Genomic DNA, 18562 nt, shown 5'->3' with positions numbered 1-18562 from the left:
CAGATAATAGAATATGGTTCACATTTTCCAGAAGTAAATAATAGACAGGATTTTTCAGGGAAATTCCATCAGTATTTCTCACTTTTAACATACTAAGCAAAACCTGTGGCAGTGAGTTCTTCTCCATTGCACTGGAATGTTGTGAGGGACCAAGATAAGTTTGTTATTACTTATAAAGTAAATTAAAATTATGGTTTACTTTAAATATTTTTGTGGTTTCAGTATTTTTGATCAAGGTTTTGATATTTTTAGCAGTTTGAATAAGCAGCATGGTTGGTGTAGCCGTTAGCGCAACGTCTTTACAGCGCCAGTGAACGGGAGCAGGTTTCAAATCCCGTGCTGTCTGTAAGGAGTTTGTGCATTCTCCCCATGTCTGGTTTCCTCCTATCCTTCAAAAACGTACTGGGATGTAGGTTAATGGGGTGCAAATTGGGCGACATGCTGTTTGTCTACATTTTTTTAAAAATAATTTTTTTTGAAAAAATTAAGCTTTAATAGATTTGAATAATTCTGAATGTCTGATATATTTATTCTTTTTGACAACTGGTTCAGTTAGCTGTCAACAGTTGTGTTAGCTGTTTTATAGCTGGGACTTGCTCTCCCACTGCCCACCTCTTCCACCATGATGATATTTGACCATGTGTTATTCAATGCGATTGGGTTGGGTTGTTTCAGCAAGGTAAAAAAAAACACAACGCTGGAGAAACTCAGCAGATCAAACAGAATCCTTTATATAGCAAAGATAAAAATACATAACCAACATTTCGGGCTTCAGCCCTTCATCAAGAGCTCAAGCCCGAAATGTTGGCGGCTATATATTTTAATCTTTTTATATAAAGGACACTGTTTGGTCAGATGATTTTCTCCAGTGTTGTGTTTTTACTTCAACCATGGTGCCTGCAGACTTTCATGTTTTATTTTCTTTAAGGTCCTAATTGGAAACCCAAAATGGCTGACTGCAAATTTCAAGCTGATAAGATTGGCAACAAGCTTGGGTTCACTAATTTTCATGGACAATTTCGAAATTTTCTCTTGTGAATACAGGGGTACAGAACAACTATAGGCACAGAACCAGTACTTCAAAATGGTTGTGAGTGGCAAAAATTGTATTAATTTGAAATTGAGTAGGTGGAAATGTTAAATGGGCTCAAGACCAGATTTCCTTTAAAATTTCTGCCTGAAATTCATGCATGATGTAATTTTGTTCACCCTTTCTCCACCTAAATCTTATTAACAAGGTATATAGTACTCACAATCCAATGTTAAAATGGTTAAAACTACATTTTTCATCACTGACAAAATACATTTTTAAAGTTTTTTTGTGCTCATGAGAAAACTTGCAGGATTCATCATCTGGGTCAGAAGTGGCTTCCAAAATGAATTATACCTCATATTTCATCTGGAAAATGTGCAGAAATTTCAGATCAATGAACATCCGGATGGCAGCCAATGTTGTCTCAACATCAGATAAGTCAAAATCACTGAAGCTAAAATCTAGAAGCTTAAGTGAATGAGCAGAAGGAACGGTCTTGGCCTATAAAAAGAAAACAACTCTTACAAATATGAACATAATGTAGATGCTACAGATGAATGGTTCCATATACATTTTTTGAGTCCAAAAGTTACTTCTCTTTCCAATATTTTTATTGAGTTATATATATCTATATATAGATATATCTATATATATGTATGCTCATAAAAAGAATATATATCCAGCAATGTATATTAACAAATTGCTGTAAACAACCCATGAAAGAGACAAAAATCCCATATTTATATAAAACAAAAACTATGCTAATAATCTAACCCCTCCCTTGGGAAGATATGATTAAACATTAATATACGAAAGGAAGCACAACCAAACTGTAAAATAGGATCCAATAATCTTATAAAATTTGAAAATAATTAAGGAAAGGACCCATAAATTTAGAAAATTAAAGTTCATTCCATTAGTAGAGCATCTAATTTTTTTCCAGAGTCGAACATGCCATCACATCAGATAACTAATTTCGGAGGGACAGGAACAAAAGTTAGGAAGTGATGATTAGGAGCTGAAATTGCTTTAAGGAACATTTTCACGAATAACATTCGGCTGATCATGTGCTTTTAACTTTTTATTGTTCACTTCAACCTTTCTGCAACCTTTTCCCTGGTCACCCACAGTATCCTACTCCAACATAACTCCAGTAAAGGTCATAAGAGCTCTTCCTTGGTCATAATCTTTCACTTACAGATTGCAGTCAGAGAACTGCAGCCCAGGACGTCACCTGCAAAACCCTCCCCACCATTGAGAACATTTACAGGGAACGCTGCCATCAGAGAGCAGCAGCGATCATCAAGGTCCACACCACCCAGCGCACGCTCTGTTCTTGCTGCTGCCATCAGGAAAGAGGTACAGGTGCCACAAGCCTCGCACCGCTAAGTTCAGGAACAGCTGCTACCCCTCCACCATCAGACTCCTCAACAACAAACTCAATCAGGGACTCATTTAAGGACTCGTACTTGTGCACTTTATTTATTTTTTTCTCTCGGTATTGCACAGTCATTTTGTTAACACGTCTTCTTGAGTAGAGTTTTTTTATACAATCAATAAATGGTAATTCTGCCTCGCCCATGGAAAAAAGAACCTCAGGGTTGTATGTGATGTCACATACGTACTCTGACAATAAAAATGAATTTTGAATTCTTTGAATTGGTAGTAATAACATCCCATCTACAAGGGTGTACTCCAGGGATTTATTCTTATCCTCCACTTTTTCAATATCAGTAGAATTCCCCTCAGAGATACCATTCACAGAAATTGTCAATTTCCCTTTGCACTAAAGACATCTTCCTCTAGTGTGCCACCTCTCACACCCATTATCTGTGCTAACAGATTGTTTACAATGCCCTCCAGTTTAACCTCGGAAAAAGGAAAAGTTTTGACATAATACTGCAGGATCCCACTACCAGACCCATCTCCCCTCTCCTCCCTTCTCTGCCTTCTTAGGGACTGCTCCCTTCCCTCATGCACTCATCATCCCCACCAATTCCCCCCTCCCCCAACCCTGGCATCTTCTCCTATGGCTGCAGGAGGTGCCACACTTGCGCACACATCTCCTCCCTCACCACAGCCTGGAGCCCCAAACAGGCCTTTTAAGTGAGCCATCACTTCACTTGTGTATCCGCAGGATTGATTTACTGCATCCAGTGTTCCCTTTGTGGCCTTCTCTACATCGGTGAGACTGGGCGTAGTCTGGGAGATCGCTTTGCTGAGCTCCTTCGTACCATCCGCACCAGTAACAGGGATCTCCCAGTAGCCAACCATTTCAATTCTGTGTCACACTCCCACACTCATGAGTCTGTCCATGGCCTCATGTTCTATCCTACCAAAGCCACCTGCAAATTGGAGCAACACCACTTGATTTTCCATTGGGGATTCTCCAGTCAGATGGCATTAACATCAACTTTTTCAGTCTCTCCGAACCTGCTCTCCTTTCCCCCTTCCCTCTCTTCACTTTCCCATCCCTCTCCAGCTTGCTGCTGTGCTCTCCCTTCCTTCTCTACCTGCCTTTGCAACCATGCTTCCTCTTTTACCCTTTTATTCGGACCCCTGTTGACCTTTTTCCATACCTTGATGAAGGGCTCAATCCCAAGACGCTGGTTATGTATTTTTATCTTTGCTTCTCCTGCTGAGCTTCTCCAGCTTTGTGTTTTCACTGCAGGAAGTCTGCAACATTTACCTCTTAAGATATGTTACCAGATATGGTCACAACCTATGTGTTTCTAAAATTAATTTAAAGATGTACAAGATAACAGAATGCAACATATAAAATTAAACTTTTTTTACCGCTGTTACCTGCAGCTCCTCAGTTTCATTCTCAGTGGCAGACGCATGATATGATAGTACCTGAAAAAGATGGTTAAAACATGTTCTGAACATATTGCAATCTAATGCCTATAATTATTAGTACTCCCATTCATGCTCTAAAATAAATATTGATTTTTAATTTTTACATAATTCATATTTTTCTCATTGCTTAAATCAATTTCTACCATTTCCACTTTTAATAATAGTGGAAAAAGCCTTCTGACAGAGTTAGCTGAATAGGAGCCACTGTCCAGACTGGATCGTGCTCGAGGTCAAGCAGCCATTCACAGATGCTTGTTTTCAGGGAAAGCTGTGAAGTCATGAAAGTTGGAGCACACAGCTGCAAGCTGCAAGTGTGACTAGGTCTTTGGCACAAGGCAAATGTAAAGCAAGGGGCAGCTCGAACAATATGGAGCCATTAGCATTTCATAGAATGTACAAAATGCTCAGAGTAGGTGATCTGCATGAACTCTTATGTTGGACATACTAGCGTGGGTAGAGCTTTGGCTGATGGGCAGGGAGTATCTGATCGGTTGGCAGTTGCTAGTATTGTTTCACAGGGGTCAGTGTTGGGGCCGTTCCTTTTTATGTTGTATATTAAGGATACAGGTTATGGAATGAATGGTTTTGTGGTCAAGTTTTCAGATGATACAAAAGTAAGGGGAGGAACACGTAATATAGAGGAAAATTGGAGGCCGCAGAAGGACTTAGGGCAGTGGTTCTCAACTTTTTTCTTTCCACTTGCATACAACGCCCATCTGTGTGGTGGATAGAGGGGAACAGGTTGATGTTGTATATTTGGATTTCCAGAAAGCGTTTGATAAGGTGCCGCACAAGAGACTTATCAGTAAGTTACAGGAAAGTGGATTCCGGGGACGTATATTGGCATGGATCGAAAATTGGTTGTCTGACAGGAGGCAGAGAGTCGGGCTAAGTGGGAGTTATTCAGGTTGGCAGAGAGTGGTAAGTGGAGTGCCGCGGGGGTAGGTGCTAGGCCCACAACTGTTCATCATTTACATTGATGACTTGGAGAAGAGGACAAAACGTGCTGTCGCCAAGTTTGTGGATGACACCAAATTGAGTGGAAGAGCAAATTGTAATGAGGATGTGGAGAGTCTGCAGAGGGTATAGTTAAGCTGGATGAGTGGGCAAAGGTCTGGCAGATGGAGTACAATGTTATCCACTTTGGCAAGAAAAATAAAAGAGCTGAATATTATTTAAAGGGTGAAAAACTACAGCATGCTGTTGTGCAGAGGGACTTGGGAGTGCTTGTGCATGAATCACAAAAAGTTAGGTTGCAGGTGCAGCAGGTTATTAAGAAGGCAAATGGAATGTTGGCCTTCATCGCTAGAGAAATTGAATTCAGGAGTAGGGAGGTAATGTTGCAACTGTATAAGGTACTGGTGAGACCGCACCTAGAGTACTGTGTCCAGTTCTGGTCTCCATATTTGAGGAAGGATATACTGGCTTTGGAGACGGTCCAGAGGAGGTTTACTAGGTTGATCCCTGGGATGAAGGGGTTGACTTATGATGAAAGATTAAATCATCTAGGATTGTATTCACTCGAGTTCAGAAGAATGAGAGGAGATCTTATAGAAACATATATGATTATGAAGGGTATGGATAGGATAGATGTAGGAAGGTTTTTTGAGCTGGCCGGGGAAACTTAAATGAAAGGACACAGTCTCAAGATTCGGGGGAGTAGATTTAGGACAGAGATGAGGAAAAATAGTTTTTCCCTGAGAGTAGTGAATGTTTGGAATTCTCTAACCAGGGAAGTGGCTGAGGCTGCTTCATTAAACATATTTAAAATTTGGTTAGATAAATTTTTACATGATAGAGGAATTAGGGGATATGGGGAGAAGGCAGGTAGGTGCAGTTAGGTCATAAATTAGATCAGCCATGATCTTATTGAATGGCGGAGCAGGCTCAATGGGCCATTTTTGGCCTACTCCTGTTCCTATTTCCTATGTTCCTATGTTCCATTCTGTGATTAGTAAGGAATTGCTTAAGGTGGTATGTAAGTGGGAAGGGAAGGTTGAGAATCACTTTTCTAGACCCAATTGTTACTGAAATATTTTGTTTCAGAAAAAATTTCATTGGCCCATTTCCTTTGGAGTTATGAAATTGTGCACAAAAATGAGTCGATTAGGTATGATTAAAACAGTGGATTTCAACCTTTTTCTTTCCACCTACGTATCACCTTAAGCAATCCCTCACTAAGCACAGAGCACCTATGGCATAGGGAATACTTAAAGTGGTACGTGAGTGGAAAGAAAAAGGTTGAGAACCACGGACTTAAACAGATTAGGAGAATGGGCAGAGATTTGGCAAATGAAATCGTGTCAAGAGTGGGCGGTCATACACTTTGATAGAAAAAAATAAATGGGAAAAAATTGAAAATACCCAGATGAAAAGGGACTTGGGAGTCCTGGTGCAGGATAGTCTGAAGGTAAACTTACATGTTGAGATGGTGGTGAAGAAGGCAAATGCAATGCTGCCATTCATTTCAAAAGGAATAGAAAATAAGAGCAGGGCTGTGATGTTGAGGCTTTATAAGGCACTGGGGAAACCTCACGAGGGAGTTTTGGGCCTCTCATTTAAGAAAAGTTGGAGAGGTTTCAAAGGAGGTTCACTAGGAATATTCTGGGAATGAAAGCGTTATCATATGAGGAGAGTTTGACAGCTCTTGACCTGTATTCATTGGAATTTAGGAAAGTGAGGTAGGGAACTCATTGAAATATTTTGAATGTTGAAAGGCATGGACAGAGTAAATGTAGAAAGACTGTTTCCCATGGTGGGAGAGTCCAGAACAGCAGGACACAACTTCAGGATTGAAGGGCATCCAGTTTAAACCAAGATGCAGAGGAATTTCTTCAGCTGGTAAATCTGTTGAATTTGTTGCCACAGGCAGTCATGGAAGCCAGAGAGAGATTGATAGGTTCTTGATTACCCAGGGCATCAAAGTTTATGGGAGAAGTGGGGCTGAGTGGGGAAATGGATCAGCTCATGATTAAATGGCAGGACAGGCTCAATGGGCTCAACAGGCTTAATTTGCTCCAATTCTTTATGCTTTTAGGGTTTTATGGACCAGTGACCTCTCCAGCCCACTTCAACGTATTCTATTCCTTTCATGTGTCTTCTGGTTGTTCCTTTAAAAATATCTATGCCACTCTCCAGATCTGTTTAGTCCCTAAGCCAACAGAAAATTTTAATTTTAATTTAGACGTACAAAACAGTTACAGGCTCATCCAGTCCAAGAGCCTGTGCTGCCCATATACCCCCAATTAACTTACAACCCCTTACATTTTGAAGGATGGGAGAAAACCCACACAGACATGGGGGAGAACATACAATCTCCCTACTATGAGGGATTATGTTATATTTTATATTGTATATAGATATGTTTTAACAGGAGATAAATTGTGGCAGGTATTTTTTTGTAGTGTCGGTCACATACAAACACTTCAAAACAGATCTTATTTAAAATGCTAGAGCTCTGCTCGAGCCAGACAGTTCAGGTTCCGGGTGCCTTTACATAACCTTTGAAGAATGCCTATAAGGACTTCACCAGTAGGTGTTAATTGATCATGCTGTGGAGTAATGGATTATTGCTTTGGAAAGCAACAGATGAACAAACTCAGAAGATTGAGCCCGGTGCTGCAGTCTGAGTGCAGTTTGCTGTTCTAAGAGGGCCAGGTGAGAGAGAGAATTCAGTTCTACAGTTCAGTAGCAGCAGCTGGGACTGGAATATGACAAGCTGGTAAGCTTGTGTAAAACCCTATTTTGAAGACGAGTTGTGAGTTCAGCCTGGTCAAAATCCTTGAGGTTCATGCAAAGGAGATGGCTGGCTGTATAATGCTTCACTTGCAATAAGGGAATCAGAAGAGGAACTGTGATGACCTGAAAGAAAGAGGTTATCATTTGGAAAATCCTGATGGGGAAAATTTCTTCGGCAGGACACCGAAGTGGCTGATCGAAAGGGATCAATTGTGGGTGTCCAACGAGCAACAAATCTCTCTCTGAAAACTGACAAGAACCTTCCCGAGCGGTAACCTTTCAAGCACCAAAGCCTGGTGAAATTCATAAAGGTTAAATTCTGTGCACAGTATAAGAATTGTCCAATACCAATGAACTTGGAGGAATGAGAAGGGAGATTGGACTGTGAATCAAAGAACTTTTCTGAACTTATATACACATTACGTGCACTTAGAATTAGAAGGAGGTTAAGTTAATAGTAATAAGTTAAAGTGTGATTCTGTTTTCACGTTCAAAGATAATTAAAAGTAACTTTTGTTTAAGTAACCATTGGCCTTGGTTAATTTCTATTGCTGCTGTGTTTTGGGGTCCTCTGGGCTCATAATATCTGATAATGCCAGATTCAAACTGGTGCTGTAAGAGTGTTGCACAAGCAGCTAAGTTAAAGGAATCTGCCTCAATCATCTGGCAAGGAGTATCATTCTACTTTCAATTTTGCATTTGTTTCCTGAAGATCGAGAGTAGGCGGAAACTGTACATGTGGAATATTTTAGGAACAGAAAAGTTCTCATGTACTCTTCAGGGTTGGATGTTCCCTTTATACACTTGTGACTGTGAAGAGCATATTTCACTTTAGTGTCCCAGCCAGAAAATTAACATTACCCCAAGGAAGTTAATTTTGTACTTTCACTGGTTATTACCTTCTTTTCACTGTGATTTGACAGAAACATTTACATTGTTCACTTTGTATGGGGAAGATGGACATTCTACCATCATTATTGAGTTTTATACTCTGGCATTCTGCAGCATGTCTGCTTTAATTTACAGTTTTTCTTCCAAAGTACAGAAGAAATCAGATGGGTCACCATGAAATTTTAACCCTCTGATTTTTAAAAATCTGGAAAATGGTGTTAATCTAGTTGTTACTGCAATAATGTAAAGCAGGTGAGGCTCTCAATATTAGCAAATCTATTAGCGGTTAGCGCTACACCTTTACAGTGCTAACGATCGGGACCGGGGTTTGAATCCCATGTGGCCTGTGAAGAGTTTGTATGTTCTCCCCATGTCGGCTTGGGTATCCCCTCCCCCTCTCCGTAGGTTCTAATTTCCTTCCACCAGTTGAAATTTACCGACGGGCGTAGTTTAATTGGGTGTAAATTGGGCGACACACACCCATGGGCCGAAATGGCCTTTTACATGGCTGTATGTCTAAATTTAAATTTAAATTGGTTGACTAAATATACAGTAACTCCGAATCTATCAATCTGGTTAACAAATCACTGTCCTCTGAAAGTCGTCTGCAAGCTCAATGAGCCATCGAGGATAAAAAACATAGAAATAAAGAATCCAAAAACAAATTTAAAGACATTTTGAAGGAAACATTAAGAGCTGGCTGCCAGGAAGAAAGCAAACTTGGTCGAATTCTTGTTTGAATATTCTTAGCACACATCTAGACAACTCTGTGTGCATCTCCAATGTCTGCCGTCGAGGAGGAGCATGAAAAACAGCAGCCGGAATGGTCCTAAAATACCCAATTTCAGTAGTTATCAATGTGATTTCTTGTGAAGGGACTCAAATTTCCAGCCTATCATTTTCTGAGCCTTTAGGAGTTTAAGCCTTTTCTATTCTATGTTCCAATCTATGAACAATCTCCATTTAGATTGGTTACTAATCATTTTTTGTTTAAGGAACATAAAGGGAATAATGTTTTCACAATTTATTTATGGATAACTGTCTTTTGAGCAGTTGTCTAATAAATATAATTTGTTTAGATCACATTTTTTCAGATATCTACAGATTAGAACTTTTAAAAGGTTTATATATCTTCTTTTCTGATACCACATCAGACTGAAGTGACAGATAAAATTTTATGCTTAAACGCCTTTCAGAAGAGTTTTAATAGCAACAATTTATGATTTGATCCTGAAAATACGTCCAGTGATATCAGATAAAATTAAGAATGAATGGGAATGAGAACTTTAGATACCTTTACCTTTAGAGACATAGGAGAAAATTCTCAAATTAATTAACACTTCTTCCACGTGTGCTCAATACTCTTTGATACATTTTAAGGTGGTTCATAAGGCCCATATGTCCAAGGACAAGGTAGCTCAGTTTTACTCCCATATAAACCCTATCTGTGACAGATGTCGTTCTGGGTGGATTCCCTGACACACATGCTTTGGTCCTGCCCTTCCCTGAAAAATATATTGCAAAGATATTTTTGCTATTGTTTCAGCAGACTGACTTGTTAATCTACAACCTCATTCTATTACTGCACTTTTTGGACGACCAGTTTTGGACTAACCACTTATCTGCTTCAGCTTGTTGTGTCATTGCATTTGTTACTTTAATAGCCAGGAGATCCATTCTACTCAAATGGAAAGACCCTAAGCCACCTGTTACATTTCAATGGTTTTCCCAAACTATAGCATGTTTAAATTTAGAAAAAAATTAGAAGTTGCCCCTTCGGTTAAGTTTGAAGAAACATGGAGTTCATTTATTCAATATTTCCATGCAATGCAAGTTGATCCTTTCCGAATCCATTTCAAGAATTTTTTTGTGAGTGTAGAGGGCAGAATTAACCACAAAATACTTGTATATCTGCTGAAACATGGTAGCCCAGCTTCTGTTTTGTTTCTTAGTTGGGGAATTTTTAAAAATAAACTTTGATTCTTTTTTATGTTTGGCCTTTTAAGAGATTGTGAGGCTCAGTTTACATATGATGCTCGATGTCTATGTTTGCATATGCAATCCTGATCTCTTTGCATCATTCTTGTTTATTAATCTGACACTTTATAAAAAGATAGAAAAAAGGAGTCTAAGCCTTGATCAGGTGTTACATTCTACAGGCTGACAACTGGCAACAGTCTTTCATTTGCGCTCAGGCCTGAAACATCGGCACTATGTCTGCCTCCTACGGATGCTGAAAGAACTGGCTGAATCTTCCAGCATCTCAGTGTGCACTCCAATCACAGCATCCGCAGACTTTTTTTTTCACACAGTCTTTCATTAGCCACCCTATGACTTCTCAGGTCAAGGACAAGAGAGTTGTTATGGATAAGACATGATCCCTACCCACTCACCTGAATTGGAGTCACTTCCACTCAACCCTACCTAAATATAGATTGTATTCTATGGATTGGATATAGAAGGAAGGAGTGATCCAGGCCATAGCCAAAGATTTCATTTAAACGAGACACGTATTAAGCCATGTGCTTTATCATATCCTTTGAGATGGAGGAGGCATCTGGTGGACAATTGCAATGATATATCTCTGTCTATTTCTGTAAGGGTGATTACTATTACAAGCTCCAGTTTCATTTAGTGTGAGTATCACTTTAAGAGCTAGTTCAGTCTGCAACCATTCACAATTTGGGAGAGACTGGGCGGCAACAACTAGTACAGGCTGTACCCAAATTTGCTACTTTGGAGAGGAGAAAAAACATTTGTTGCTTTTTCCAGGGACACAAGCGGTGAGACAGTCATGTGTGTGGAACACTGAAGGAACACCACTTATTGACCAGTGCTCATCTCATCGAACATGGAGCAGGAATGACTGCACGGGGGACCCCACCCAATACACCTGGGCCTCTTGTGGTACTGGAGCCACCGTGCAACTCGTGAACCAAAGATGCTGTAGGCCACATGAGCAACAAATGCACAAAGTGGCACGGAACCACAGGAAATGAGCCAAGTCCAGTCTTTGCAGCTCATTTAGCAGACACCCTGCCCCCAATTCCGGCCTGGGGCCGGAGTTGGCGCACGGTTGCACGATCTTCGGCCGCCGCTGTGTGATAATGGAAAATTTGGCTGATTCTCCCTGTCAGGAAAAGGAGAATTTGCTGACTTGGATTGTGACCAAAGTAATGGTCATTTCGATGTACCTGCGCTGGGGTTTTGGAAGCATCGTGGAAGTCGCACTTTTTGTTTCACCTATGCAAGGAGAAGAGGATTTGTGACAACTGTTTCTACGAAAGGGTATTTCTCTGGAAGAAACTCATCAAGGATTTGTGAGTTTTCGGCAGTCTAGTCTCTCCCATCTTCTTTGTGGTTACTTCTGTGCATCAGTATAAAAGTCTGCATTTTGACAATGGACATACACACACAGAGTTGAGTTTGATTTGACTAATGTGTTATATTGTTTGTAATTATTAATAAATATATTGTTTTAAAATAAAAACAATAACAGTGCCTTGGTGAATTTCCTTTGCTGCTGGTCTGTGATATAACATTACTTAAATACAGCCCAAGGTAAGAAAGATCAATTCAATGGGTAAGGGTGAACCAAATGATGAACTTCAAAGATAACAATGAAAATTAAAACCTCCTGCTTTTCATTGCTTACCTCAAGAGTCACAATCTGTTTTGCCATAGCCATTTCAACAGCTTCATACATTTGAGTGTTCTGTATGCCCAATGCACAAAAAATAGCAAATGCTTCCAAAAATTGTTCATCATTTTTATTGAAGGCCTTGATTTTGTCAAAGCTTTCTCCCATTTTGTTCATCAACTGGCAGACACCTGCAGAGCGCAATCACAGATAATTAAAAACTAATTAAAATAATAATTTGGCTGCAACTTTGTGCAGTTGTTGAAAAGTCTGTATGAGTGATTTCATAATTAGATAGAGAGGCTGGAATAACACACTGATGAATTAGAATGAGGTCATGAACAAAGTTTACGCAAAATTTCCACCGCGACCATGATATCAACATGTGCTACTGTGATCACTTTGTGTTTTTTCCATATAATAGAGAGAGGAAGACTTTGCTTGACTTCCACTCTGTTATTTTATGGCTGCTGTTAGATCAGATGCAAGTTGGGAGTTGAATTTCAATGATGCTGGGGAGCGATTTTTAGCCTCCAGCTATCCTTTTTGTTCCCCTAAAAAATGGGCAACCAGAAGCAATCTGTTGGACACCATGGACACCCATATGTCTGCATTACACAATCTTGTACAAGCACAAAATAAATTATGATACTTGGTTGTTTATTCAAATCCCATCAAATCATATTTACAAGTATGAGTCACTGATTTCATCTGAGCCACAAAACAATTCTCACAGTTCCTATAAAAACAAAATGCTGGAGGAGCACAGCAGGTCACACCATGCACTTAATGTAGCAAAGATAAAGATACATTAACCACCATTTTGGGCTTGAGCCCCTCATCAAGGTAGGAACAAAACATAGGCAGGTGCCCAACAAATACAAAAAGAAGAAAAATATTTGGGTGCCTGTCTGGAACCTACTAGGCTCTCCAGTCTGAGTTTGCAGTTGAAAAGGACTGCGCCCCAGTGAGTGTGATTTGCCTATATTTGCTCTGTGTTCTTTCAACACTTTCTTCTCTCAGAGTTTCCAATTTTTATTTTGTACATGGAAAGCAAATGAAGCAAATTCCTGGATCTGTGATATTGCTGATCTACTGAGATAAGTGTATAAAGTCTGGCTCTGTTGTCCTCCAAAACATATAGCTCTTATTTCTGTTTGTAAAAAAATTATTTGAATATAGCATGGTTTTGTAAATATTTTGTCTGAGAACTATGGTCGGCTACTGTGGAGCCTTTGGGTATTTCCTTGGCCAAAAGTGATATTTTCATGATCCTCTGTATTGATGCAGTCCGATGCTTTCAGACTCCACAATGATGGAGCCAGACAGGACATTTTAATTGTGCAGCTGTAAATGATGTCAAGATGGGGGCTGGCAGCCTTGCCCTCCTCAGCCTCCTCTGGAAATGCACACCTAGAAATTTTGTGCTCTCCATTTTCTCCTCAGCAGAACCATTGATAGGTAATGGAAAGTGGTTGACCTTTGTCTTCCTGAAGTTCATTTTTGTTTTCTTTGTTCATTTTGCGACTCAGGTTGTTGTTCTTGCACTATTTGGACAAGACTCCCAACCTCCCATTCATCACAGCTGCTGATGAGGCCAACCACTGTGGTATCATCTACAAACTTGACGATACTGTAGAAATGAACCTGGCAGTGAAGTCGTGACTCAGCAATATGAACAGTGGTGGGCTGAGCACACAGCTCTGAGGTGCACCAGTGCTCAGTGTGATGGGATTTGAGGTTTTGGTGCCAACCCGGTCAGACTGTGGTCCTTGTCAAAAAGTCCAGGATCCAGTTGCAGGGAGGGGTGTTGAATCCCAGAGAGGACAGTTTATCCACTAGTCTTTGAGGTACAATTATATTGAACGACGAGCTGTAGTCAATGTGCAACAGCCTGGCGTATGAGTCATTGTTCTCCAAATGGGTCAAGATGGAGTGGAGGGTCAGGGCTATTGCATTTGCTGTGGACCAGTTTTGACAGAAAAGGGACTAATGCTGCCAGAAGATGCAATTTTATGTGTTCCGTTACCAGTCACTCAATGCACTTCATAATTGTAGAGGTCAGTGCCACTGGGTGGTAGTCGATTAGAACAGTGACTGTTGCTCTCTTGGGCACTGGGAATCTACACTTGAAACATTAACTGACCATTTCTGCCAATGGATGATGTCTGACCGGGAATCCAGCAGGGACAGTGGACGGCTGCAGTGAGATGTGGAAGATGTCCATCCGGACCTCCGTCAGCTGGTCCCACAGTCTTTCAGCACTTGACCAGGTAGGTTGTCTGGTCCTGTTGCTTTACGCTTGATAGGATCCTCCTCACCTCAGTCATGGCTGTGTAGGGTGCCTGTTCTTCAGGGGGACATGGGGATTTATTTTCTGTTACATCATTTTTGTCATCAAACTCTGAATAGAAGTAAAAAGAGCTGGAAAAACCTGGTAGGTCATGCAGAATTCATGGAAAGCAAAAGGCAGTCGACATTTCGGGCCTGAGCCCTTCTTCAGGAGGGCCAAAATTGAGGCATATTTATGGGTAGAGGGAAGGAGGATAGAACCCAGACTAACAGGTGATGGGTCAATAGAGGTGGGAGGGGGAAGAAGAGAATGGAGCTAGGAGGAGATAGGGTAGAGAGCTAAGATAACTCTCTAATAGGAGAAGGAAAGGGGCTGGAGAGGTAGAGGAAGGGAGGCAGACGGATAATAAAAAGAGACCAGGGAAGGGGTGAACAGAAATTAGAGCAGTCAGTATTGATACTGTCTTGGTAGAGTCTGCTAAGAGTGAATACTGTATAAAGTGTCATTTCTCCAATTTATGTGGCCTCATCTCAGCAGTACATGAGGCCATGGACAGACATGTCCTTGTGGCAGAGGAGTGTGGAATTAAAATGGTTAGCCACTGGAAGCTGTGGTACCGGACAGAGCTCAGGAACTCAGTCTCCCAGTCTGCATCCAGTCTCCCTGATATAGAGGAGGCTTCATCGGGAGCACAAGGTGCAGTAAAGGGCCCCAGCAAATATACAGGTGAAGTGTTGCTTCTCTTGGAAGGATCATATTGCTTATTTGGTTTTAAAAAGTTTCAGGATAGGGAGCAGTTTTTCTTGGTAAAATCTCATAGCAACCTCTATTAAGATTGTTGAATATTGTCAAGTTCTTGAAGAATATTTTGGAATAAAAGATTTCCAGAGGTTTTATTGATCAAATTCTGCACTTTTTGACATTTTTATTTATTTGCAATTTTTCTAGCCAATTAAAAAAAAGATATAGAATGTTGTATAAATGAGAGAATTGCAGAAATAACATCAAGTAAATCAGAATAATTTTAACAAAGCCCATTCATGCATTGTTAACAATATTCAAATAATAATCGACAAATGAAGATGTACATGGCATCAAAGCCACACAAGGAAGGAATAACAGAGCTGCTGCTAACAAGAGGTTAAGAAGGTGAAGTAATACTGAAAATGGGATATGTGTCTGACTACAACATATAAATTGTTAAATACTTGGATGCAGAAATTATGAAAATATAATTGTTTCATGATCACAATTACTCTAAGCATTTAGCTGATTAATTGTTTATAAGTGCAGCATGCTCTACTACAACACTATTTTATCAACAATTTCTTAAAAAATGGAATATTTAAATTCCACAAAGTAAACGACAAATAGTTTAGTAACACATAGACATCCATAACTTCCTTGTGTAACAATCATAGAATTTGCACACAAGATATTTCAGCATTTCTTTCAATTTTTCCCTTTTTGCTGTTATCTGACAGCAGGCTAAGACAATTGGTGGGTTCATTGCCTTCTTAAAACAATGACCCTTGAAGTACCTTTTTTGAATCTTCTGTATACAAGTGGGATTGACGTGTGGACTGCTAGTTGAATTAATACAGTCAAAATTGTTGAGCATGCAAAATCTTTCTTTTTCAATCTGTTTATTGAGTTGTATCAAACATATATATAAGAGAGTCATATTACATTCTTGTATTTACAAGGATATAAGAAAAAAGAACATTTAACAAATATATATTAACTATAAATTTCTTCTCTTGTAAAACCAAAAGGAAAAAGAGAGAGAAAAAAAATTACAAAATCCTCTCTGACTAATCTAATTAGAAAGAAAGAAAGACAGAGAATGGGAAGTCCATTCTGAGTAAAGTAGGAAAACAGAGGGCTTCCAAATATATCATCAGGAATGAGGAGAGATTCCAGAATAAAATTATGATTCTTAAACTATATGGAAATATTGAATAAATGGTCGCCAAACTTCTTCAAATTCAAAAGATGAATCAAATGTCTGACTCCTAATTTTCTCCAAACTTAAGCATGGTGACAGCAGAGAGCCATTGAAGTTGAGTAGGTGGGTTAGGATCCTTCCATTTAAGTAATATGGCTTTTCTAGCCAATAATGTTGAAAAGGCAATTATTTGCTGTGCAGAGACAGGCATATGCCCAGTCACCGCTGGTATGATTCCAAAAATAGCTGTTAATAGATTTGGTTGCAATACTAATCATCGAACTTTTGTTAGGGATTCAAAAACACCTTTCCAGAAATTATCTAGTTGTGAACATGACCAGAACTTATGAGCTACCTCAACTTTGCACCTATCACACATAAGGTTTACATTGGGAAAAATGTAGACATATGTGCTCAATGTACCATGAGCACGCAAGATCTAACATTCAAATTTGAATATCAAATTGCCATATCATTGGAAAAGGAATCCAAAAATGAAGAAGTTTGCCATTCACCTCAAATAACTGGTACAGCTTTAACCTGCAAGGAAAGAGTTGCAGCTAAAATCCAAGGCTACAAAATCAAACCCGATCCTAGCTGGAAACTCGCTGGTGAGACCTGATTTTCATTTGTTCTCATTGCAATGGTAAAGCATTTCAGCTGTCAATACAATGATCATATTACAGAAACTGCAATTTGATGACAGACACAAGGAAAAATTGCCTTATGATTAAAAAAAATCATTTAGAGTTACAGCATGGTCGGTACAGGCCCTTTTGGCCCACGAGCCCACAATACCCAAATGTGCCCATGTGACCAATTAACTTTCTAACCCCATACGTCTGTGGAATGTGGGGAACCAGGAGGAAACCCATGCAGATATGGGGAGAATATTCCATTATTATGTATGTTCAGTGATAAGACTTGAATGATGTGCTGGTGAAACCTGTACCTTTCACCTCTTTTGAAAGCAAGTGCAATCATCGATAAACTAAGGGAGCAGCTCTTGCAATGATTGTCAAAATCAATAAATTCTTTCTGTTTTCACTGGACAAATACATTACCATAGTAAAAGAACATAATTTATCATGAACAACATCAGACCAAGCAATACCAATGGCAACATGACAGATTGGGAGATGTACTAATGAGATCACTTGCAGACTTGTAAAAATTGAGTGTATGAGTTTCAAATGAACAAAAAAAAAACCAAAATGCAGATGCTTTATCTCATGAGAATTTGAATTTGATGAAAATCAGAGACGACAACCTAATAAATTCTGCAGAAAAAAACCCAATGCTGGATGAACTCAGCAGGTCTCGCAGCACCCATCGGAGGTAAAGATTCTGCATATAACCAATGTTTGGGGCCTGAGCCCCTCTTCAAGGTAATCTGCAGAATACACCAAACTTGGTGTATATTGGTCAGTGAAAACTACAAAATGTTCAATATCAGTTGAGCAAGAGGGCCAAGGAAAAGCTAATCAAATTGTGAGCTGTTGTACTTTGCTAAGTCAAAGCAGAGTCAGAAAATGGTACCGAGTGTTATAGAACTGAAAAACCAGGAGAACAGTTAAATGGTTCCCTGAAAGTGGTGACAATGGTTGGCAGGGTGGTGAAGGTTTTAGGCATGCTTGCCTTCATTGGGAAGGGTTTTGAATACAAAAGTTGAGACATCCTGATACAGCTGTGCATGTCACTGGTGAGACCACACTTGGAGTAATGTGTGCACTTCTGATTGCTAGCTCTAGAAAGGATGGCAAAGAAAGAATTGCTGGAGGAACTCAGCAAGTCAGATAGCAACCACAGGCAGAAACGGTCAGTCAAGATTTCACATCTGGACCCTTATCAAGATAAAGAGTCCACACCTGAAACATTGACTGACTATTGCTGCCCTTGGATGATGTCTGAATGGATGATGTCTGGCCTGCTGAGTTCCTCCAGCAATTGTTTGCTTAAGATGCCAGCATCTGCAGCCTTTGTTTCTCTTGAGATGAAGAATGCCATTAAGCTGAAAAAAGGCACAGAAGATGCTGCTGGGACTGGAGGGCTTGAGTTGCAGGAAAATTTAGATATACATACAGGATGGTAACAGGCCATTTCAGTCCATGAGTCTGTGCTGTCAAATTTACACCCAAGTGGGAGAGGAAAGTATTAATG

At 39.8% G+C, this 18562-nt stretch overlaps 1 protein-coding gene across 10 annotated transcripts in view; it reads right to left on the bottom strand.

Moving 5' to 3' along the window:
- pde5ab (phosphodiesterase 5A, cGMP-specific, b) overlaps nucleotides 1–18562 on the bottom strand; it is a 177207-nt gene that overhangs the window by 65732 nt on the left and 92913 nt on the right. For 9 of the 10 annotated variants that reach the window (XR_011354157.1, XR_011354155.1, XR_011354156.1 and 6 more), the window contains 3 exons: nucleotides 12177–12352; nucleotides 3830–3889; nucleotides 1388–1534 (listed from right to left, as the gene is read on the bottom strand). Coding sequence is in view for 7 of the 10 variants with exons in the window: in XM_069926609.1 (XP_069782710.1) it covers nucleotides 1388–1534; nucleotides 3830–3889; nucleotides 12177–12352 (383 nt within the window). In the remaining 3 variants the exon portion in view is untranslated. The remainder of the gene's footprint in view (nucleotides 1–1387; nucleotides 1535–3829; nucleotides 3890–12176; nucleotides 12353–18562) is intronic. The other variant, XM_069926610.1, reaches the window with a different exon arrangement.

This window comes from Narcine bancroftii, chromosome 3, assembly GCF_036971445.1.
Source record: "Narcine bancroftii isolate sNarBan1 chromosome 3, sNarBan1.hap1, whole genome shotgun sequence".
In the NCBI taxonomy this organism is placed as follows: Eukaryota; Metazoa; Chordata; class Chondrichthyes; order Torpediniformes; family Narcinidae; genus Narcine; species Narcine bancroftii.
Note: the sequence above shows the minus strand (reverse complement) of the source record. Positions and strands in the feature narration are given on the sequence as shown.